Here is a 22,001-nt window from a genome sequence, read left to right as displayed (position 1 = left end):
GCCAAAATTCAATAGGTATCCCATCTTTTTGTCTCTAGGCAGCTCCATATGCAAGAAACCACAGCCAAACATTTTCTCTGACATAGTTCTTTTATTTTTAACCAATTTTTTTTATTGTGGTAAAATACACATAACATAAAATTGACCATCTTAACCATTTTATGTGTATGATTCAGTGCCATTAAATACAGACCCACGGTTGTGCCGCCCTTACCACCATCCACCTCTAGAACTGATTTATCTTGTGAAACTGCAACTCTGTCCCCATTAAACCCTACTTTCCTTTTCCTCTCCTTCAGTCACTGGTAACCATCATTCTACTTGTCTGTCTTTACAATTTTGAGTACTCTAAGTACATCATGCAGTATTTGTCCTTTTGTAACTGAGTTATTTCACTTAGCATCATGTCCATCTGATATAGTCCTTAAATCCAAATGCTGCCCTCATTAACTTCCTGACCTCTATGCTTGGACCTTGGCATTCTCTTGAGGCTGCTGAGAAAGGGCCAATCTCTTGCTATAATTGCCTCCTCAGGGCCACTTTTGTATTACTTCTCCCCTGTGAGCCCCAAATCATCAGACTCAGTCACTTTAAATTGTAGCCTGCATGGCGAGAGGCTACCTTAGTATAATTATGGTCTCTTCCCTCAGTGATTGTCCAATACACTCCCTCTCTGTCTCTCTATCTCTCTCTGTCTCTCTATCTCTCTGAGTCTCTGTGTCTCTGTCTTTCTCACCTCTCTCTCTCTCTCTCTGGCTCTTTCGACAGTAGCAAGAAGTAGCAAACATAGAAATAGTCTGGCTTCTCCCAATCACTTCCTGGAGGTGGTATCCAATAGGTACCCAATCTGTCATGGAAGACATTGCAGTTTTACCTACTTATTTGCCATGGCAGAACATGGATCGCCAGCTTTCTATCTTGTGTCTGTGTCCTCATGACCTAACATTATGTTTTCTTCATGTAACTGTCTGCAGGTGGGTGGTTCAAAGCTGGTTAAGTGGCTCTGCTTTAATTAAATCATGGCTTCCCCTTTCTGGTCCAAAGTAACTTTCTTATCTCCAGCCTTTGCATCTACATCCCAGGATATAGGAAAGGGTGTAGAAATCAAAAGAGTACAAACCCCTTTCTTTAAAGGGCTGTGGATGTGGCCATCACACCCATTCATATCCCACACTTCTGGCAACCATTGATCTGTCTTCCCTCACTGTGGTGTTCATACTTGGAGGATACCATATCAATGAAATCATATAGTATGTAACCCTTTGAGACTGGCTTCTTTCATTCAGCATAATTTTTTTGTGAGCTTGTGGTTAGGGAATTCCCCCCACCCCAAGTTTTATTGATATAGTTGACATATAACACTGTATAAGATTAAGGTGTACAACATAATAATTTGATAAATGTATATACTGCAAAATAATTACCACAATAAGTTTACTTAACAGCCATTACCTCACATAGTTACAAATTTTCTGTAACTTGAAAGTTCTCTTATGAGAGATCCTGCATCTTAGCAGGCTCTTAGCAACTTTTAAATATACAAACAGTATTCTGAACTGTGGTCTCCATTCTGTACATTACATCCCCACACTTTATTTTTACAACAGAAATTTTGTACCCTTTGACCACTTTCACCCCTATGCATTGCACCCCTGCCCCTGACAAGCGCAAATCCATTCTCTGAGGATGATTATTTTGAGATTCATCTAAGTTTTTGTGTGTTTCAATTGTTTGTCTTTTATGGGAAGGAGGAAATTTTCCTCTACCCTTAAGGTTCTTTTGGTGAGTCTAATAATCAAATAGATATGAGACAGATTAGCAAGAAAAAAAATGACCAAGTTAATTACATATATATGTATGAGAACTCCACATACACGAGAGAGAGAGAGAGAGAGAGAGAGAGAGAGAGAGAGAGAGAGAGAGAGAGAGAGAGAGAGAGAGAGACTCCACATACATGGGAGGTTTAAGGACAGAAAGGGAAAATGAAATATATATGACATTCTAAGCCAAGGATGAAGTAAGGCACCTTTAGAGGGGAGGAAGGTCACAAGATGATAAGAAAAGCAGATGTTCAGTAATTAGAAGTTTGCCCTGCACTATAGATGTGTCCCCAAAAGTTATTTCTGATAATTTGTGTTATGGGCAAGGCGCCTACTTCAAATTCTTCTAGATAGTTAAAAGAAGTGGGGGCAGAGTTTTTCTTGTCTGCAGGATCTTGTCTGCCTTTTAGCTCAAAACAATCCACATACCAGAGAGGCACATCTTGGGGTGACTCATTCTGAACCCCTACACATTTTATTGCTGAGTAGTGTTCCATGGTATGGATGGACCACAGTTTGTTTAATCATTCATCTATGGAAGGACATTTTGGTTTTTCCAGTTTTTGGCTGCTACAAACAAGGCCCCTATAAGCAATTGTGTTTTGTGTGACTTAGGCTGTTCACAATCCCCTCTGGCTTCCCAACTCATTTAGAATAAAATCTGACATAAACACAAGGGGATCTGGTTGGGCCTCAAACACTACATACACCCTGTGATAGACATGGGGAATTCATATGATTGAAACACAGTACCCATTACTGAGGTGCTCCTAGTCTGGGGGCTCAGGCAGTTCTGCCTGAGTTCACATTCTGCCTCTTTCTCTTATAAGCTGTGGGACCTTGGGCAAGTGCCTTAACCTGTGTTTCAGTTTCCTCATTTGTAAAATGTGATAATGATAACACACCTCTCTTACAGGGATGTAAGGATTAAATGAATGAATGTATCAAAAGTTCATGGGACAGCCCCTTGCATAGTTAAGTGCTTGACAAAAAATAATGATCACTATTTTATTATTGGCTCTGGGAGTTTAATTGGGCTTAAAAGCCTTTTTTAGGAATTTTGCATTTTATATTGTTAATTGTAGGAAGAGTGTAGGATGAGAGGCAGATGGGAGAGGGGACCCATTCGAAGACTGTTGGAATAATCCAGAACAGCTCTCAGAGAGTGGCAGGAAAGAGCCTGTTTGGAGTGGGTTCAAGAAGGAATAGGAGGGGTTCCTGGGGGCAGCAAGTGCAGGTAACTCATTGGAGAAATTATGCTAAAAAAAAGGAGCAAAGGTATAGCAACAGGTAGAGAATGGGCCAATGGTGTTTTTCTTCTTTTTTTTTAATGGGTTAAATTAAAACCTAGGAATGATTCGGTAGAAGATAAAATTAATGATGGGGTGGAATTCTCAGAGGGAAATCCCAAAAGTTGACGAGGAATAGGAACCAGTGTAAAAATGGAGGCATTTGTCTTGGACAGAAGCAGGGCGTTGGGTACCAGAATTTACTCCCCCTTACTAATGGGGTGATCATTTCCCAGAAGCCAGACGGCTGGAATATGGTGGAACATGGGCAGGAATACGGTGGAACGCGGGCTGGAACCAAGGACCACTGTTCTTTGGAGCATTCATTCCCTAGCACGTGGAGCAGAGGAAGCCCAAGCGTCCGGGAAGGGTGTGGAGCCTACAAGGGTGGGGCCAATAACAGAGGCTGGCCTACGGCCTCTGCCTTTGCGGGGTTACGGTAGGCTAGGAGGCAGGCCATTCACGCCCAGACAACGTAAAGGGTCGTATAGCACGGTTGGCGTGGAAAGCGGCCTAGGGACTGTGGGACCTATGGAAGGCCGCAGAAGGTGGGCCCGAGAGGGTCTTGGCAAATGGCTGACATCGATAGGCGTGGCCTCCTGTAAAGAAGGGCATGAGGCTCACACTGAGCCAATGAAAGGCGAGAGAAGGCGGGGCCTGTGCAGGAGGCGGCCAGTAGAGACAGACCTTATAGGAGGAGCCCTGGAGCGTAGCTACGGCTTTGCGCACGCACAACGGTCCAGACTACTGATGCCAGTGGGCAAAGGAGGGCTGCGCGCTCAGGTCATGTGACACGAAAGGCACCGAATTTCTTTGGAGTCAGCGCCATTTTTTGTAGATGAAGGTTGAAGTTCCCCAGAGGTTGGAAGGACATCCCGTGGTGATTTAGCCTCGTTCCGCGGCCTGAGGTCGGGGTCAGGCTCCGGCTCTGGCGCTCACTCGGAGGTGGGACCTGGCTTGAGGAGAGGGTCGCGCACGCCAGCCTGGGGGCGTGGCATCGTTGTTCTTGGTGACGTAGACGTGGGGCGGGCTCACCTCTGGGGATGAGATTCGGGACCTTGATGCAAAAGAGTAGGGGCTTCGCGTAATCCATTGAGAAGCAGGTAAGTAGGAAAATGAGTATTTTGAGGCTATTGTGGTGGCTAGTTTGGGTGTAGGTGGCGTAAGAGGGGGAGCCTTTAATCGCGAGGGGCCGTGATCTGGTCCCCCAGTAGGCGTGGTTTGGGGCGTGGTCTAGGTCCAAGACTTGCCGCGTAAAGGGCCCCACCGAAACTCTGGAGAAGAGGGCTTGTTTTTTTATGGATAAAGTATGTTTGCATCCAGGCACTAGAACTGCCTATTTTTATTTAGGTGCTACCTCATGGAGACGCCTGCGGCCGCCACCCTTGCCGGGAGCTTCTTCCCCTCGTTCCTCTTCCTGGTCTGCGGGACGTTAGTGGCAGCTGTGCTGGGCGCCGCTCATTCCCTGGGGCTTTTATATCGGTTGACGCACAAGGTGTGGGGGCACAGACGGGAGGCGGGCTGGGGGCAGCCAAAGCAGGAATGAGTTCCCGGGCGCGAGGGACTGGTCGGAGAGTCCAAGGCCTTGTCCCCATTGCCAAACTGCATACGAGGCCCTGGACTTTGCCTCGTTAGAGATAATAAGGCAGCTGTGGTGCCGGGGCACTCAATACCACGTCCACCTCCTTCCCCAGAGAGCCGAGCCCTTTTCACAGAACGATGCTCCCTAAACACCGTGGGTCAGGGCTATGAAGGCAAGCACCAGAGGATGTGGCTGTGATATCTTTTGACAGTTGCTCTGTGCTTTAGAGGAATTTTTTTATGTACCCAACATGTTTCTGAAGCTTTTGCTTCTGTCTGCATTTTTCGCAGAGGAAACAGGTTCAGAGACGTTGTGTGGTAGCTTGATCTAGATGACCTCTTTGGGAAAGAGCTGACTGCACAGACTTGGATCTGAACTATTTGGCTCCTCTCTCAGAAATTTACCAGATCTCTTCCCTAATATTTTCTCTCCTGCCTGAAGCAACTTTGACCCCTTCCCAGCCCTTCCTCTCCTAGCCAGAATCAAAACCACTGGCCTTGAGGACTTGTGAAATTTAAGGCAAAAGCTTCTGATGTACGGAGCTGTGTGGAAGCTGAGGCTGGGATGCTGCTCACATGCCAGGCACTTGGCTGGCAGCTTGTCATCTGTGCTTGGCCAGTGAGTGGGAAGGAGCCTGGTAGGCTGAAGGTTGCACTCAGGCTACCAGGTCCTGATACTGGAGGGCAGGCAGTCCTGGAGTCACAGCCAATGACCCCTACCTTGTGTTCTTGGCCTAACTCCTCTGGATTCTGTAGATCCACTTTCCCCCTCCTCTCTCCCTAATTGTTCCACCACCCCAGGCAGGCAGTGTAACAAAGTGGGGCGCTTGACAGTGTTGGTGCTATGGGACTTCGAATCTTGCTTGGGCAGGCCTTGGTTCCCTTAGCTATGAAAGGATATCAAGTTGACGCTTGACCAGCATGGGTCCACTTATACGTGGATTTTTTTCACTACATACAGTAAATGTATTTTCTCTTCCTTATACTTTCCTTAATAACATCTTTTCTCTAGCTTACTTTTTTTAAGAGTATAGTATATTACACATATACAACATGTATGTTAGTAAGGCTTCTGGTTAACAGGCTATTAGTAGTTAAGTTTTTGGAGAGTCAAAAGTTATATGTGAATTTTCGACTGCACAGGAGTTGGTACCCCTAACGCCCACATTGTTCAAGGGTCAACTGTAATGACAAGAGGATCTGGTAGGATGATGTGTCTTGCTCTGGGCCTCATATATGATATATGCCTTTCTCAGTTCCCTGACCCTGCTCCCTTGTTTCTAGGGGAGGGGGATTGCCATTCTCCCCACCTGCCCTGGCACCCTTTCCCGGGTCCTTGACAGTCTTGTTCCTCTCTCTCCGTCGCCCCAGGTGGACAAGGCAAGTATCAGGCATGGTGGGGAGAGCGTGGCAGCTGTGCTGAAGGCCCATGGTGTGCGGTTCCTCTTTACACTGGTTGGTGGGCACATTTCCCCGCTGCTGGTAGCCTGTGAGAAGCTGGGCATCCGTGTGGTGGACACACGCCACGAAGTCACGGCTGTGTTTGCTGCCGATGCTGTGGCTCGCCTGACAGGTGAGGGCAGAGTGGAGAGGGCTGGGGGCTGCTGGTGAGACTGGGATGAGGGGTCTTTGAGGGGCACAGGTTTTTTAGGGGTGGCCAGGAGGAAGGGCATGGATGCAGAGGGTGATGACCTGTGTTCCAGGAACGGTGGGCGTGGCGGCAGTGACGGCTGGCCCTGGCCTCACCAACACAGTAACAGCAGTGAAGAATGCCCAGATAGCTCAGTCTCCAGTCCTGCTTCTGGGTGGCGCTGCCAGTATTCTGCTGCAGGTACCCTGTGCTCAGGAGGGCGGTGGAGGCTCCAGGATGGCTCAAAGGGCTCACATGGTAACTCCTCTGGACCCATCTCTGCCAGAACCGGGGTGCACTCCAGGCCATTGATCAGATGTCCTTGTTCCGGCCACTCTGCAAGTTCTGTGCTTCCGTGAAGAGGGTGCGGGACATCATGCCCACCCTGAGGGCCGCAATGGCTGCTGCTCAGTCAGGCACCCCGGGTAGGTGGTTTGGGGCTGGGCAGTGGTCAGGCCCTAGGGTCTAGGGGCTAAGGAGGCACAGTAGGCTCAGCGTCTTCCCTGCCCCTGCAGGCCCAGTGTTTGTGGAGCTGCCTATTGATGTGCTGTACCCCTATTTCATGGTCCAGAAGGAGATATCATCAACCAGGCAACCCAAGGATATCATGGGTCGAGTAGTCTCGTGGTAAGTAGCCCCACTCCCGTCGTGCCCTCCTCCTTTCCTTGCCTTCTCTTGCAACTTCTTGCCAGTACCTATCCCTTTTTTGACTCATTCATTGATTTGCACATCACTTGAGAGGGGCCAACCATGAGAAGAACATTTCAGGTGGAGGAAATAGCATATGCAAAGGTCCTGAGGCAGGAATGAACTTGGTGGGTTGGGAAAGCAACGTGGCCCATGTGGCAGCAGCAGGTGAGCAAAGAGGAGAGGGGCAGAGGCTGAGCTCAGAGCAGCTAGCAGGGCCCACTGGGAGTGCCTGGAGTTTTGTTTTTAATCTGAGATCTGTTGAGAAGCATTGCAGGGCCTTAAGCAGAGGTGTGGAATACCCTGATGCAGATTTTTATTACATTCCCTGTGGTTGCTGCTGGAGAATGGACTGTAGGGTTGGATGGAAGTTGGGAAGCTGGGGAACAGGTGTGGTGGTCCCTGGGATGAGAGGTGATGATGTCCTGGATCTGGGTGGTGGCTGTGGGATGCAGGAATGTGGATGGATCACATATGAATGCCTGGAGAAGGGGACAGTGGGTCCCCACAGGCTTGTGACATGGGCACAGCTCACTCTGGGGCTGTGAGTCACAAGCGGCCAGGATTTTGGAGAGAGCAGGGCAATGGGGCTGGCCTGGGACAAGCCCGAAGTTTTTCCTGAAAGAGCTGTGAGTTTGAGGGGCACTACCTCAGTTGAGTGGATATAAAGGGGTCCAGGTAGGGGCACAGCCTTAGCAGACATGTGCAAAAGGGTCCACTTTTGGTCACTACTGAGGTTGGCCTGGCTGAAACAGGGCCAGGAGGGAGAATCAGTTTTCTCCTCGTCCTTCCCCATTATCCCTTCCCTTTGCCTATCCTTGCCCCTCCTTTTTCCAGTCCTCCTGCATATATTTATCAAGTGCTGCTATGTGCCAGGTTCCAGGATGGGCAGTGGGGAACATCCGTGAACAAGACAGACAGGTCCCTGCACCCTGGGCATGAGATGTATCTTCAGGGCCAGCTCACAGAGTAACAGTTTTACTCAGTGTCTTTTATAACAACGCTTTGAGTTAACATGGTAAGATATTGTTACCAAATGATTTGGATGAAGTCATCCAGGTTGTTAATGGCACACAAAGATTCAGCCTGGAGGAGCCTTCAGTGCTTTACCCAAAGAGCTATGTGCCATCTCTAATGAATGAAATGAATCCCAGGACTGCTGCTAATTAGCTGTGTTTACTTGAGCAAATAATTAGACTTTTTTCCATTTTTATTGAGATACAATTGACAGCACTGTGTAAGTTTAAGGTGTACAGCATAATGATTTGACTTAATTGTGATGAACGTCTCTAGCTTTTCTCTCTAGACGAAGGTCCTGTGAAAAATAGATGAGATTGTTCTGCTACTGCACATGCTGACTTATAAAAGAATTAACCATTATCATCATGATGGTTAATAAGAACAGGGCTGAGTCCATTGTCATGTCAAGTGTAAGGCAAGCTGTCTTCCATCCTTCCTTCAGTATGGTTAGGAAACCAGAAAAAATAGAGAAGGGTGTTTAGTGGTCCTAACATTTAAGAAGTGTTCTGTAACCTTGTCCGGGAGGCAGAGTTTTTAAGCAGTTTTGTTCTGTGACCATTACAGCCTCGACTCCCTGGCCTCCCAGTCCCCTCACCTCGTTGTTCTCCTCCTCTCTCTCGGGCTTTCCTCCTCAGCCCCCTGCAAGGCTGGCTCTTCCCTTGCCTTTTCTTTCCCTGTTGGGGTCTCCATGGTTCCTTCCTTGGCCTCTTCTCATTCTCTGCAATCTTGACTCATCCTTCAAAGAAAAATAGAAGCTTCCGGTTCCAGTTGCTTCCTACCAACTCCCACGTGTCTGTTTTTGGCTGCATTGGGTGTTCTTGAGGGTAGAGCTGAGCAGGATTTATCTGTGTGTCTTCAGAGCTCTGCCTGGGGCCTCAGGGAAAGTTGAGGTCCTGTGACTCAATAAGGAGACAGAAGAGGATGCGGGAAGCCAGAAAAAGAGTTATGTTAGTAGCTTCCACTGACTTTATATCCTTAATGGTTAGGTCACTGAACCTTGGGATGTTCCCTTTTACATTTCACAGATCAGAGTACTCAGAAAAGTTAAGTGCCTTGCCCAAAGTCGTACAGCTTAGTAGTGGCAGAGCCACCTCTGCCTGACCCCGCAGCTAGGGCCCTGATCCAGGCACTTTACTCCGGGGCCACTTGTTTCTGAGGGTCTGTGTCAGGTTGGAGTGGTCACCAGCAGCTTCTGAGGGGAAACAGGCCACTAGAGACTTGGCCACTGGGGTTTATCTGTCCCTGGGCCGTTGACCATCTTGTGCCTGTCCCGCTTCCTCCTGACCCCTTTCCTCCTCCAGTTCCTGAAACCCCAGTAGTGAATCCTGGTAACCACCCCTTTCTCTCTTCTTCGCAGGTACTTAGATAATTACCTGGCCAACCTCTTTGCAGGAGCCTGGGAGCCTCAGTGTGAGGGGCCCCTGCCTCTGGACATCCCCCAGGCATCCCCCCAGCAGGTGAATTGCTTCTCATCCTTGGCTGAGGACCCCTACCTGGCAGCATGGCCTCTCCCTGAGTCAGTACTGGGGCCTTGATCTTGGGGGCTAATGGTGACTCAGGGTTGGCTCTTTGAGCTTCACCTCTCGCCCCAGGTTCAGCGCTGTGTGGAGATCTTGAGCCGGGCCAAAAGGCCCCTTCTGGTGGTGGGGAGCCAGGCCCTGCTGCCCCCAACACCTGCCGACAAGCTTCGGTGAGAAGCCTCAGCCCTGCCTTTACAATCACATTCCTGGTTGCTAGTCCTCTGGTGCCCTTTGGGGATGGGAAGGCCCTTGGCCACACTCACTTCTGTTGTATCTGGACCCACAGGGCTGCTGTGGAGGCCTTAGGTGTCCCCTGCTTTCTGGGCGGGATGGCACGGGGGCTCCTGGGCCGCAGGCACCCCCTCCACATCCGGCAGAACCGCAGCGCCACCCTGAAGAAGGCCGATGTCGTCCTCCTGGCAGGTGGGCCTCTGACTCCTCCCCATCCTTCCATTTTCCTCCAGGACCCCTGTCACCCCGTGACCCTGACCCTCCTAGTCTGGTCCTCACTGGCACCCCATCCTCCTAGTCATCCACCCTCTTATAGTGCCCAAACTTTCCCCTTTCAAGGGTTTTGAACAACCCTCAATTTGAAATTCATGCGAATTCTTGCCAGGTTACAGTTGTGTGCTGAGACGCAGCTTTGTACAAAGGAGGACACAGATACTGGTGCCCTGCAGGGCTTTCTACATAGCATTTCCATTTGCATACACTACGCAGCACGTACACATACAGCATACACATTTTCACCTAAGTACGTTAAAGCTTGACACATGATAATTGTACCAGTTAGCTATTGTGTACTAACCATTCCGAAACTCAGTGGCTTAAAATGCACTTGTTATTGCTCAAGGCTCAGCAACAGGTGAGGTGGGATCTAGTTTTGGCAGGACTCATTCAGGAGTCAGCAGTCGGGGTGGCAGGAGGGCAGCCATGCTGGCCCAGGCCGGGCTGGCTTCGATACTTGGGAGTTGGCTGGCTATAGTGGGGCAAGAATGGCCTCAGCTGAGATTCTGAATTCTCTCTCTTCCCTACCTCCTCCTCCGTGTTTATCATCATCCCACAGGCTGGCCTAGGCTAGTTCACTTGGAGGTTGAAAAACATGTAGAGCTTGGTGAGCAAGGTTGAGGGAGAATGGAAGCTGCAAGGCTTCTTGAAGCCTGGTCTCAGGACACATGCCAGCACTCCTGACACATTCTGCTGACCAAAGCACATCCTGAGATCAGCCCAGATTGAAGGGCTGGGGAGTTGCAAAGTCACTGCAGGTGGCAAGGGTCCAGGGAGAGGTGAAAATGGGAACCTTTTTGCATTCTGTCTGCTACAGAGGGCACTCCCCAGGATATTGGCCCTGTGTCCACTCTCCCTTTGTCCCCCACCCCAGGAATTGTGTGTGACTTCCGCCTGTCCTATGGCCGTGTCCTGAGTCGTAGCAGCAAGATCATCATTGTCAACCGTAACCGGAAAGAGATGTTGATCAACTCGGACATGTTCTGGAAGCCTCAGGAGGCAGTGCAGGGTGAGCCCCCAGTGCCCCGCCTGCCCCACCATGCTCATCTTGGGCCCTCTCCTGGCCTCAGCTGCAGCTGGCTTGTGCTTGGTGTTGCTGATCAAGGCCTGGACCCTGCCCCAGGGGGCACTCAGTCGTCCAGAATTATATATTTGGCGCTCAGACTGATGGGTGCTTCTAGATGAACAAATGGTGACTATGCACTATAGGGAAAGCCTGAGAATGCGCATGTGATCATGTTCCCCTGCTGCAAACCCTCCCATGCTGCCCACTGCTCTTAGGACAGAGAACTCACTCTGTGGCCACTGAGGCCTCTGTTGTCCTATCATAACTCCTCTGCTCCTGTTTGGTCCCCTCTCAAGGACTTTCTGTGCTCTGCTTTGCCCATAGTTCCAAGGATGTTGACTTCCCCATAGTGTAGGTAACAGGGAACTCTTGTGTCAAGCAGAGAAGTGGTACCATTGCATTCATGTTTGGGAATGTCCGCTGTAGTAGCTAGTGGTCAGTGACTTGGAGGGGACCAGGCAGTGGCAAAGAGTCTGTTAAACAGGGGCGGGATGGAAACGACAAGGTCTGAGGCGAGGATAGACAGGGAAGAGAAACTCAACTTCCCTGAACCTCCAGGTGATCATTTCTGAATGGAAGTGATGAAAAGTACATCATCACCAGCTCATTTATTTGTTCACTCCACAAGCACTTTGCACGCCTGGGTTGTAGAGACATGCTAGGCAGATGGAGGTGTTTTTAGTGATATGTGTGATCTGGGGTGTGATGTGGAGGCAGGTGACGAGGTTGGCTTGGATTTCTAATCGTCTTTGTGCTCCTTAAACCTGTTTCTCTGGCCTTGCCCTCCCTCTCACTCCAGGTGCCCTACCTGATTCTGACAGGCCCCGGGGTATGTTTTGCCTGTTTTGCCCTAGGAGCACCCCTGGCCTGCCTCCTTGCCTCCTGTTCTAGTGCTGCTGTTGGCTTCCTGCTGTCTTTGGGCCTCTGGTGCTGGAAGGGCGGGAGGAGGCTACCTCCCTGCATCTGTGTTCTCTTTCTTCCCTAGGAGATGTGGGGTCCTTCATGGTGAAGCTGGAGGAGGGCCTTCGGGGCCAGACGTGGCCCTCAGATTGGGCAGAGGAGCTTCGGCAAGCTGACCAGAAGAAGGAGCAGTCCTTTTGGTGGGGGTTGGTGGAGTGGACATGGTGGGTGGAGGGTTCCTGACAGCTTCTGCTGCTGGCCCTGCTGACCTGCACTGCTCTGTTGCAGGGAGAAGGCAATGATGCCTGTAGCCCAGCACCTGAATCCAGTGCGGGTGCTGCAGCTGGTGGAGGAAACTCTGCCCGACAACTCGATTCTGGTGATGGATGGTGGAGACTTCGTGGGCACTGCTGCCTACCTGGTGCGGCCCCGTGGCCCCCTGTGCTGGCTTGATCCTGGTAAGGAAGGGCCTACATCTGGAGTAGCTTGTACCATCCAGGCCCCTTCATAGCCACCTGCTCTTGGTTCTCCTAGGGGCCTTTGGAACTCTGGGGGTTGGCGCAGGATTTGCACTTGGGGCCAAACTGTGCCGGCCAGATGCTGAGGTGAGTTGGGGCACTGGAGGCAGGAGGCCTGCTGCTTTCTGGGCCATGAACCACCCCAACCATCCCCTGTCCCTTCTCAGGTCTGGTGTCTATTTGGGGATGGAGCTTTTGGGTACAGCCTCATTGAATTTGACACCTTCGTCAGACACAAGGTGATCAAGCTGCCTCAGGGGAAGCCTGGGATTCTGGGAGGTGTCATCAGGGCTGGGTTGGGCTGGGGAGGGAGTTGCTTCTGTCTGGCAGGTCCTGTCTCTGTCTGTGTCTCTGGATGGCCACACATGGCACTGAATGCCACAGTGTGGCCTCATCCTCTCTCTGCAGATCCCAGTGATGGCCTTGATAGGGAATGATGCTGGTTGGACTCAGATTTCTCGGGAGCAGGTGCCCTGTCTGGGCAGCAATGTGGCCTGTGGCCTGGCCTACACTGGTGAGGGGCCTAGGCAGCGTGGGGAGCGGGGAAGCTATTCCCAGCCTGGCTGGGTGTGTTTCTTGGGCTGGCCGCATGGTGGGCTGGGTCCCTGCCACCATCTAACTTGATCTCCCTTTTTAGATTATCACAAGGCAGCAATGGGTCTGGGGGCCCAGGGCTTGCTGCTCTCACGGGAGAATGAGGATCAGGTGGTCAAGGTGCTGCGTGACGCCCAGCAGCAGTGCCGAGACGGTCACCCAGTCGTGGTTAACATCCTCATTAGTAGGACGGACTTTCGTGACGGCTCTATTGCCATGTAGGGCCTTGTGAGTGCCTTCCCACTCCTGGACTGTGTCTAGCGGGTTTGGAGTCTCATCCTTGTCTGCCCTGGGCCTATCCCAAGAGGTCCAGTGACCTTAGAACCCTCCCTGGGGACAGGCAGGGGCTGGAGGGGTCAAAGCTCAGAGGGGCTCCTTGGCAGCCCTGGAGAGCTCTCGGGCCTTATTCTCTGTGGGTCCAATTGTGCCCTCTGTCTTTTTTCTTACACGCTGAATAAACCACCTCTGGTTCATGTGGGCTCAAGGACTCATCCCAGAACCTGTGCATATTGATTTATTGTCCACAAAGATGGAAATGAAGGAAAGAGCCAAGAGACAGGAGGGGACCTTACTCTCCCACTGGAACTCTGGGACCCACTGAGGCACCACTACTAGGGAGTTCAGAGTCCTTGGCATTGTGAACCCTTTTCCTGCTCCATGGTCCCTGAAAGAGCCCCACATGCCAACTCCAGACGTGTCCATGCACACCTGTACACACACACACGCACGCACGCAATAAATATATTCCGTACCAAAGTGCCCCCAGCCTGACACTTCAGGTGGGGCCTCTCCAAAAGGGAGGACTTGTAAGTGCTCATTTTTTTCAAGGACGGGAAGAATTGGGAAGGGGAAGGGCCAGACTCTGCTATATCTGTTAGCTGGTTTGAGGCAATTGTGGGATTTTCCCTGGAAAAGAAGGTGGAGAACCCAGCTCTTTTTCTATAAGCCTGAGGCTGTCCTCATTCAGCTGGAGCACAGGATAGGGGCTGCCCCATACAGCACCTCCTGATAGTCCTAGGGCCCTCTGAAGGAAAAGCGGAGTGCACTGCTTTTGAAAGCTAATACTGATTTGGTTGGCAGCAGCAAGAGGACTGACGGGGTGTGTCACCAGTCTGGGCTGATGCACACAGTAACTGGTGTGTCCTGGCCAAGGGGAGGCAAGAGAGACCAGCCCAGCAAGTGGGAGAGGCCCATGGTACTCAGAAAAAATGGCCGCAACAATTGGTCCCCAAAATCCCCAGTCACTGGCCTTGGGAACCAGTGCCCAAATATTTAGCACTGGAAACAAATGATTCACAACATCGGGCGGGGGTGGGGGGGGCTGCTCGCCAGGCAACTCCCCCACAACAAGGAGCTAGGCCGGTCATGAGGGCACTGGCTTAGCAACCAAGAGCACAGCCCTTAACTGGGGTCTCGCCCTGCCCGGCTCAGAGGCACACGTTGATCTGTTTGGACAGCTCTCTCTCTAGGTCCAGAATGAGGGCGTCAAAGTCTTTGAGGTTCAGGTGCGGGTTGAAAGGCGCCTCGAAGTCGTCCTCGAAGTCAGCGGCGCCCCTCCGCTCGCCGGCTTCCTCGTCCTCGTCGCTGTCGCTGCCCGTCACATGGTCGTAGTCCGGCCCGGACAGAAAGTCCCGCCCACAGGGCAGGAAGTCCCTCCCGCAAACGCTCCAGTCGCCGGCATAGCGGTTGCTCGGAGGGCTCTCGGGACCTCCCCGGCCGCGGGGCCGAGTCACCACTTCCGGGCCCGCCAGTGGCAAGCGCAGCGAAGGCTGTCGTTTGGGTCGCAGGTACGGGGCGAGGTCCGGAGCCTCTGGGGACCTGCTGGGATCTGCAGGAGAGGGAGGGCTAATGGTGACTTCACGCGCAGCGGCGGCGATGATCAGGCCTCTGACTGGTTGCTCTGGCAGCCCTCGACCGGATCACGATTTCATTGGCTGAGCCGGTTTTGATTGGCATGCCAAGAGGCAGGGCCTCTGACCGCATCAAGCATGGATTGGTTGGATCTGAACTGGTTGCTGAGGCAACCAGGTACGGATTTACTCTAATAAGGAGGCGTGGCTTGCCTGAAATTCGAGATTAATTGGCCTTCCGGGAAAGCATCGCCGCGGCGGCCTGTCCCGGATTGGCAGCGCGTGCGAAAGGACTCACCTGGCCAGGCCTGCAGCAGGTAATGCAGCACCTCAATGTGGCGCTTGAAATCCACTGCGTTGGCAAGTCCTGGGCCAGAGCTGCGGATGCAGGGCCTGGTGGGGGCCTGGCGCGCCGGCAGCAGCACGGGACCGAAGCATACAGCCAAGTTCTGCGCGGTCATGCGGTTGTGGGCATGGAATGAAGAGACCAGGCGCAGGTGGTCCAGGAGAAGCGTCAGAGTGGCCTGAAAAAAGAGGTTTGGGAGGGCATGAGCGGGGCAAAGCTAGACCCCTGTCGCACCTGAGGGAGACTAAGGCAACTCAGAATGGGGAAGTTGAGGTTCAAGGTCTCCTAGCTGGGAGATGGCCAAGCTAAGACTTAACCGTTAGGTATTAGTATTATGATTACATTTTCCTGAAGGGGAGACCAAAGGTAACAGGTTTGGAATGGCAAATCTTGGACTTCAACCTATTCTTGTGTTAGGCAGGGCTGGTATTAATTCCATTATATAGATGAGGGTATTGAAGCACAGAGAGCGTCAGGATTTGTCCAGGATCCCATAGCCAGAAATCGCCCTTGTGGTAGGTTGACAAACCTGTATTCACTGTGTTTTTGATAGATCCTGGCTGTGCTACCTTCCTTGGGTAACTCACTCTACTGCTTTGGGCCTTGGTCTCCACATCTATGAAGTGGGGATACTAATAGCATCTACTTTCTAAGATTGATGGTGCCACAAGACCATGGCCATTGCCCATCCAGGCATGGAAGAAATGTTCTACTAATGTCAGTCCACTCCCTGTTCCACCCACTCCCACCAGGCCCAACTCACCCTCTCCACATCCGGTAGGCAGCTGAGGAGCCCACGGGTACCGTCAGCGCTGGGGGGAACCCTGCTTGGGGGCCCTTGGGCCATGGCCTCCAGCACTACTTGATAGAGGGGCTGGGTGATGAGTGGGGTGGGCAACTCCCGAAGATAATCCTTGAGGATGCCTGTGGACACAGGGCCCACTCTGGTCAGGGCACCCCTGGCTTCCGAGGCTGGAGGGGTCAGCTGGGGCTGAGATGGGGGAAGAGGAGGAGGACAGGTGCAGGAAGGTGAAAACAAGGCCAGATAGAAGAGGCGAGGTCCCAGAAGGACCGTAGGGACTGCCTTGAGGTGAGGGTTGAATGGAGAGCAGGTAGGGGAGGGACTGGGCATGCTGACCAGTGATCACATTGATATCCGGGTACAGGTCCTCAGAGAGGCACACAGCTGCACTGTCTCGTTCAAAGGCATCTCGAAGCTCTTTCTTCACGGCTGCAGAGCCGCACAGGCGGTATAGCCCCACTACCTGGGTGTGGGAGCAGAGAAAGGATGTCTTCTTGCTGGGGCCACAGACTGATCAGGGTCCAGTGGGTTGAGAGCTGGAGGTCTGGGCGATGGTGGCAGTGGGCTGAGATGTTGGGTGCTAGCTGTAGCCTCACCAGCTGCCTTCCTGCTCCTCTGACACCTGTCATAGGGTCTCCACCCAGCTGCCTGGACAGCCTGGCCCTATAAACCTTCTGCTTGGATCACTGGTCCTGACTCCTCAGCTCACTTGTCACTTCCTCCAGGAGGCCTTCCCTGACTACCACAATCAGTAGGAGAAGTCCCGTTTTAAGCTCTCAGCTTCCTCACTCTTGTCCCAGCCACAGTTTTACATTTGTGAGTTACTATTGGAGTCATGTCTTTTCCCTCAACAGATTCTGAGCTCCAGAAGGGATGGGATCCTGTGTCGCTAAGTGGGTAGATGACCCATGAGTTCTGGGCTAGGTGCTATGGTCTGGGGGTGCCTCCTGCTGTTGTCTAGGCTGGGATTGGAGCTGGGAGTGTCTCAGGCAGGGCAGGGAGAAAGGCCTGGCCTCTGTACACGGGGTGTCCTGGGAGGTGGGTCTGAGGTCTGGGGTCCAGCTGGGGTGGGGTGAGGGGCTCACCCTCAGCCCTCGGCGCTCGATCTGCCCAACACACTTCTGGATGATGAGGGGCACCTGGCCTGGGGGCTGTTCCCGTTCCACCAGCAGTGGCAGGGGCAGCCCGAAGACGCGGGGTTCAGCTGTGTCCGGTGCTTCCTGCTGCTCTGACAGGGTCAGCTTGGCATACAACAGCCCCTGAGGCTCTAGGTGCACAGCCAGCTGCTGGGCCTGGCACCCTAAAGACACAAGGGAACCTGAGTGGGTTCTACCCTTTTACTGGCCTTTTACTCCAAGCCAAACCCCCACCCTGGGCTTGGAGCCCTGGGTGCTCTGGTGGAAGGGCTGAATTCTGTGCCCTACTGCACTTCCACCCGCAGCCATACATCCTACCTCGGAAAACGGTGGGCAGCAGCACAATGCCCTGGGCACAGGGCCGGTGCCGACGCACGCCGGGATCCCATGCCAGCACGAGGGCCCGCAGTAGCCGGGCAGCCTCGAGTTCCAGGTGGAAGGTGTGGTCCAGTCGCAGGAAGTCCGGCCCCCCGCGCAGCGGCCCTGTGCGGGCCCGGGCCACCCCATCCACCTGCAGCAGGCAGCAGAGGTCTCTTGGGGTAGCCCCAGGTGCTGGCCGCAGCCCCCCCAGCCCGTACAGATGCAGGCTGAGGCGGCCCCACAGTGCGGCGGGAGGTGCCCGGGCAGATGAGCCCACCTCGTAGGGCCGGAAGGCAGTGGGTGACGGGGGACACGCTGGGCGTTCTGGTGAGTCACCATCACTGAGGTACCCAGCCCGAGGGCCCCTCGAGCTCCCAGCCATGGCTGCCCGCCCAGAGGTACCCACGCTGCTGTCCAGGTGATAACGGCTGATGACAGAGCCCTCGGGGGCAGCCCTCTCGCGGTCCCGGCCAGCCCGGGTGCCCCGCAGGCTCAGGCGGCGCCGTAGCTCTGGCAGCTTCTTCATTTTCATGGAGAGGCGCCTGGCAGGGCCCGGGGACTTGGTGCGTGAGGCTTTGGTTGGGGGGCTGGCAGGGGCCACACCTGTGGAGACAGCATACTTCAGTGTTCTGAAGCCTGTGGTTATCTTGGGGGACCCTGTGCGGGGGTGGGTGAGGCTTGTACTCACCTTGTAGGGCTGGGCCCTCTGGCTCAGCCAAACCTGGCTGTGGCTCCGGGGGCTCAGGTGCCAGGGGTCTGGGGTCCTCCTCAGGGATGGGGTTGTACCAGATCTCGCCAGCGGGCTCCCCGCTGCCAGGTCCCCCAGGCCCCAAAGTGGCCTCCTCTGGTTGCTTGGCCCCACCCAGCACCCATCTTCGGCTGCTGGGCTCCAGGCTCTGCAGGTAGGCCCCCCGTGCAGGACTGCGAGATGCCTCAGGGCTGGGGGGCCCCTCTGCTCCAGCCTGGGCTCTTTCAGGGGCCTGGGGCTCTGGCTCTGTAGTGCTGGGCTCCAGGTGCTGGGCTGGGCGGCCTGGCAGAGAGCAAGAGAGTGAGACATAGTACCCCGTTTCTCCAGTAGCCCCCACCCAAGCTCTTCCTCCAGCAAGGGCTGAGGCATTTCTTTGGAATGGGATTGGTTGGCAGCTTATAGTCCACCCTATCTTAGTCCCTAATGTCTCTCTGCCTCCAGCCTCAGGGGGCCACTGGGGTTTCTCCAGGCAGAGACCCTGTGTTCCTGGCTCTGATTCCCCACCCCTCTCATTAACCCCGGCAAGTGGTCCTGCTCCTGTTCCTTGTCACTGGAACAAGTTGCTTCTCATCTCTAAGCCTCAGTGTTGTCCTGTGACATGGGAGGATTTGATGCCCTCTCCAGGGGGGCTTCAGGGAACTTGGTGTGGGGAGTGCTTCCTATGTCTCTGTATCATGGTCAAGCACTCAGTGCAGGGTGGACGCTGGCTTGCTTGCTCAGAAGACAGGAGCAGACTTGACAGTGAGTGCATGGTTCTCCCTTCCTGCAGCATGTTACGCGTTTTCCCTGTTTTCCCCCCCCCCCCTCCTGCCCCCCTATCTTCCAAACTCTGCCCCTAATCTGGAGCGGGCCATCTCTTGGTCCAGACCAGACCCCCATGGTCTGTCTATGCCTTGGCGCCTCCCCTTTGCTCTGTCCTCTCCTCTGACATCCAAGGCTGTTTCCTGTGTGTGTTTGTGCGTGGGCACCCAGTCCCATTTCTTTACTCTGGGAATCTTTGGGAAGGCTGGGGCGGGGCAAGGTGGAGGTGGGTAGGTCAAATCCAGGAGTCATCTGGCATCCCTCCCTTAACTCCTTCCTTCTGGGGACTTCCTACCCGAGGCAGCGCCCATTACTTTAAACTCTAGTCTTGCTCGCTTGCAGATTACCTCCTCTGGTCACCTCAGATTTTCACCCTCCAGGACTCTCTCCCGGGTCTCTATTAGGAGCCCAGTCCAAAGAGCTGTTTAAGTCACTTTACTAGCCCTGGGCAAATTACACAGCTGCTCCATGCCTCGGTTTCCTTACGCGTATCAAGGGGACAGTTTCCTGGGGCTGCTTAAGGCGTATGCAGCTGCAGTCACTGGTTAATAGATGGGAGGGGAATGCAGGGTGCCTCTATGATTGGTGTGCCAGGTCTCTCCATCCTGCAGAAGTGCACCCCGCTTCGCCTATCCTGGTCTCCAGGGCTCAGGGTGCCCCCTGCCTGGCCTGACTGGGCCCCAGTGTCCCGGTCTCCCAGCTCCTCCTCCCTCCACTCTCCAGGCGCAGTGTCTCAGCCCCACTTCCTGTCAGAGGCGAGGCCCCCTCCCGGGCCTCCCAAGGAGCCCGCAGCGCTGGCATCCCGGGCCAGGCGCACATAACGGTCCGCACCCCTCTCCTCCCCAGCGCCTTCCTTCCAAGACCCCTGTCCATCCTCGGCACCCCACCCCAGCCCGTAGGGGGCTCGGAGGGGCTCCCTCTGTCCTCCCAGCCGACTCTCCTTGGGGCTCCGGGACCCCCTCTCAGGCTGGGCGGGGCTCGGCGCCCCCTCCTCCGCCGCCCGCCTTGCTTACCGCGCTCCTTCGCATCGGACTTTTTCCGGGGAAGTTTCTCCCGGCCCCGAAGGCGGGAGAAGGTTTTCCTGAGCAGCGGCTCGGCCATGCTGGGGCCCCGGCCGGGCCGAGTGCGCGCCCCCTGTCCAGCTGCACCGCCCCTCGCCCGCCCCGCCCGGGTCGCCCCGCCCGCCCCGCCAGCCCCGGCCACCAGGAAGCGCATTCCGGGAATGCTTGGCCCAAACTTTTTTTTTCCCCTTCCCGCGGCCTGAGCGAGCGATGCTGGGAGATGTAGTCGCCTGGGCAGGGAGGGGAGGGAAGGGGGCTCTGGGCTGCCTTCCTGGGCTCCAACTCGTATGGTGGTGCAGCCCTCGTCCTCCCCCTTTCTCTCTCTCCCTTGGTGATCGCGAGTTCTCTTGGCTTTATCTCCAAAACGCATCCTGTATGTATCCCTTCTCATCTCTCTCATCTACCGCTCTAACCTGGTTCAAGCCCTGGCATCGTTCGTTTTGATGGCACCTCCTCTTCCTTAGTCTACCTGATGTCACTCTGGTGCCTTCCTCCTCCACCCCCCGCCCCTCTTATTCCAGGTACTACTATCCCAAACTCAGTGGTGTAAAACAGCCATTGCATGATGTTCACAGATGCTGCGGTTCAGGAGTTTGGGCAGAGCAGAGCTGACATTGATTATCTCTTGTTCTTCAGTTGGAAGGACTTCGAGGTTTAGAGGTGACTCAACAGATGTGGGCCTGAGTCATCTGGAGGCATGTTCACTCACAGATCTTGCAATTGATGCCCGCTGTGGCCCCACAGGGGCCTCTCCTTCCAGCAGGTAGTCAACCTTCTTATAGTCATCCACAACTCTAAAAGTGAACAAGGCAGAGCTGCATTACCTTTCCCAACCCACCCTAGGGTGTCACACTGTATCATTTCTGGCACCAGATTCAAGAGGAGGGGGACATAGACCCTACCTCTCTCAGTGGGCAGTATGTTAAGATGACCTGTGCAAGAGGATGTGGGATGAGAGATATTATTGTGGTCATCTTGGAAAATTTAACCTGCCTCACCCCTACATTCCATTCTCTACATGGCACCTAGAGTGGACTTAAAAAGCTGAAATCAGATCATGGCACACCCCTGCAGAACAGTCTTCTCATGACTGCTTACTCTATTTAGAATAAAATCCAGATTCCCACAAATAAAATCCAGTCCCAACAAGACTTCTGGCTTCATCTCCTTTGTTGTCCCCAGTGCTCACCCTGGCCTCCTCTCAGGTCTTCCTTCACATCAAACAATTCCTGCCCTAGGCCCTTTTCACACGCACTTCCTTCTGCCTCAGAAGCCCCGATTCTTCTGAAACTGCCTCTTTTTCACCCTTTAGTCCCAAAGGCATCTCCTTGGGAGGCCTTCCTTGATACCACCATAGAACCATGATTATATCATTGTATTTCGCTTTTTCGAAGACTCACCAGCTTGTGCTTAATAGTTCCACTAGTTTGTTCTAGTTTATCTGCTTCCTTGTCTAGATCTGGGGCTTCACCAGATGCATCTCTGTCTTGTTCACTGCTGAATGTTCAGGTGGGAGATCAGGTGCCAGGTGATGGAGCCCTGGACAGGATAGGGTAGCCAAGAGGCCTTGACAGAGGATGTGTGTTTGTTTATAATGTCTCAATGTAGATCTCTGTGTCTGTTCTTCTTGGAGTTCCTGAGATTCTTGAATATATAGATTCATGTCTTTCATCAATGTCGGGAAGTTATTTTGGCCATTATTTTTACAACTCTTCTTTCTGTCCCTTTCTTTTCTCTCTGTCTCAGACTCCCATTATGCATATGT

At 53.4% G+C, this 22,001-nt stretch overlaps 2 protein-coding genes across 5 annotated transcripts; one reads left to right on the top strand and one right to left on the bottom strand.

Annotated features, from left to right (window-relative positions):
* Positions 1 to 3,817: 3,817 nt before the first annotated feature.
* Positions 3,818 to 13,930, top strand: HACL2 (2-hydroxyacyl-CoA lyase 2). Of its 3 annotated transcripts, XM_039867655.1 has the most exons (17): positions 3,818 to 4,054; positions 4,460 to 4,604; positions 6,062 to 6,263; positions 6,394 to 6,521; positions 6,607 to 6,745; positions 6,836 to 6,947; positions 9,385 to 9,484; positions 9,620 to 9,717; positions 9,834 to 9,970; positions 10,929 to 11,063; positions 12,106 to 12,220; positions 12,309 to 12,478; positions 12,555 to 12,625; positions 12,706 to 12,777; positions 12,947 to 13,052; positions 13,176 to 13,360; positions 13,618 to 13,930. In XM_039867655.1, exons 2-16 carry the CDS (start codon positions 4,470 to 4,472, stop codon positions 13,352 to 13,354), a joined length of 1,899 nt encoding a protein of 632 aa, XP_039723589.1. In that variant the 5' UTR covers positions 3,818 to 4,054; positions 4,460 to 4,469; the 3' UTR covers positions 13,355 to 13,360; positions 13,618 to 13,930. The 3 variants fall into 3 exon arrangements, with proteins under 3 accessions (XP_039723589.1, XP_039723588.1, XP_039723590.1); XM_039867654.1 differs by having other exon boundaries at positions 13,176 to 13,628; XM_039867656.1 differs by lacking the exon at positions 3,818 to 4,054 and adding an exon at positions 4,062 to 4,212 and having other exon boundaries at positions 13,176 to 13,628.
* Positions 13,629 to 20,346, bottom strand: SYDE1 (synapse defective Rho GTPase activating protein 1). 2 transcript variants are annotated; one of them, XM_039867653.1, is made up of 9 exons: positions 20,189 to 20,346; positions 18,315 to 18,656; positions 18,033 to 18,229; positions 17,585 to 17,777; positions 17,216 to 17,430; positions 16,467 to 16,593; positions 16,092 to 16,252; positions 15,281 to 15,506; positions 13,629 to 14,960 (listed from the first exon to the last, which is right to left on the bottom strand). In XM_039867653.1, exons 1-9 carry the CDS (start codon positions 20,274 to 20,276, stop codon positions 14,560 to 14,562), a joined length of 1,950 nt encoding a protein of 649 aa, XP_039723587.1. In that variant the 5' UTR covers positions 20,277 to 20,346; the 3' UTR covers positions 13,629 to 14,559. The 2 variants fall into 2 exon arrangements, with proteins under 2 accessions (XP_039723587.1, XP_039723586.1); XM_039867652.1 differs by having other exon boundaries at positions 17,585 to 18,229.
* Between the last annotated feature and the right edge of the window lie 1,655 nt (positions 20,347 to 22,001).

Source organism: Pteropus medius, unplaced genomic scaffold (genome assembly GCF_902729225.1).
Source record: "Pteropus medius unplaced genomic scaffold, Ma_sr-lr_union100, whole genome shotgun sequence".
NCBI classification, from domain to species: Eukaryota; Metazoa; Chordata; class Mammalia; order Chiroptera; family Pteropodidae; genus Pteropus; species Pteropus medius.
This window is presented reverse-complemented; position numbering and strand designations above follow the sequence as displayed.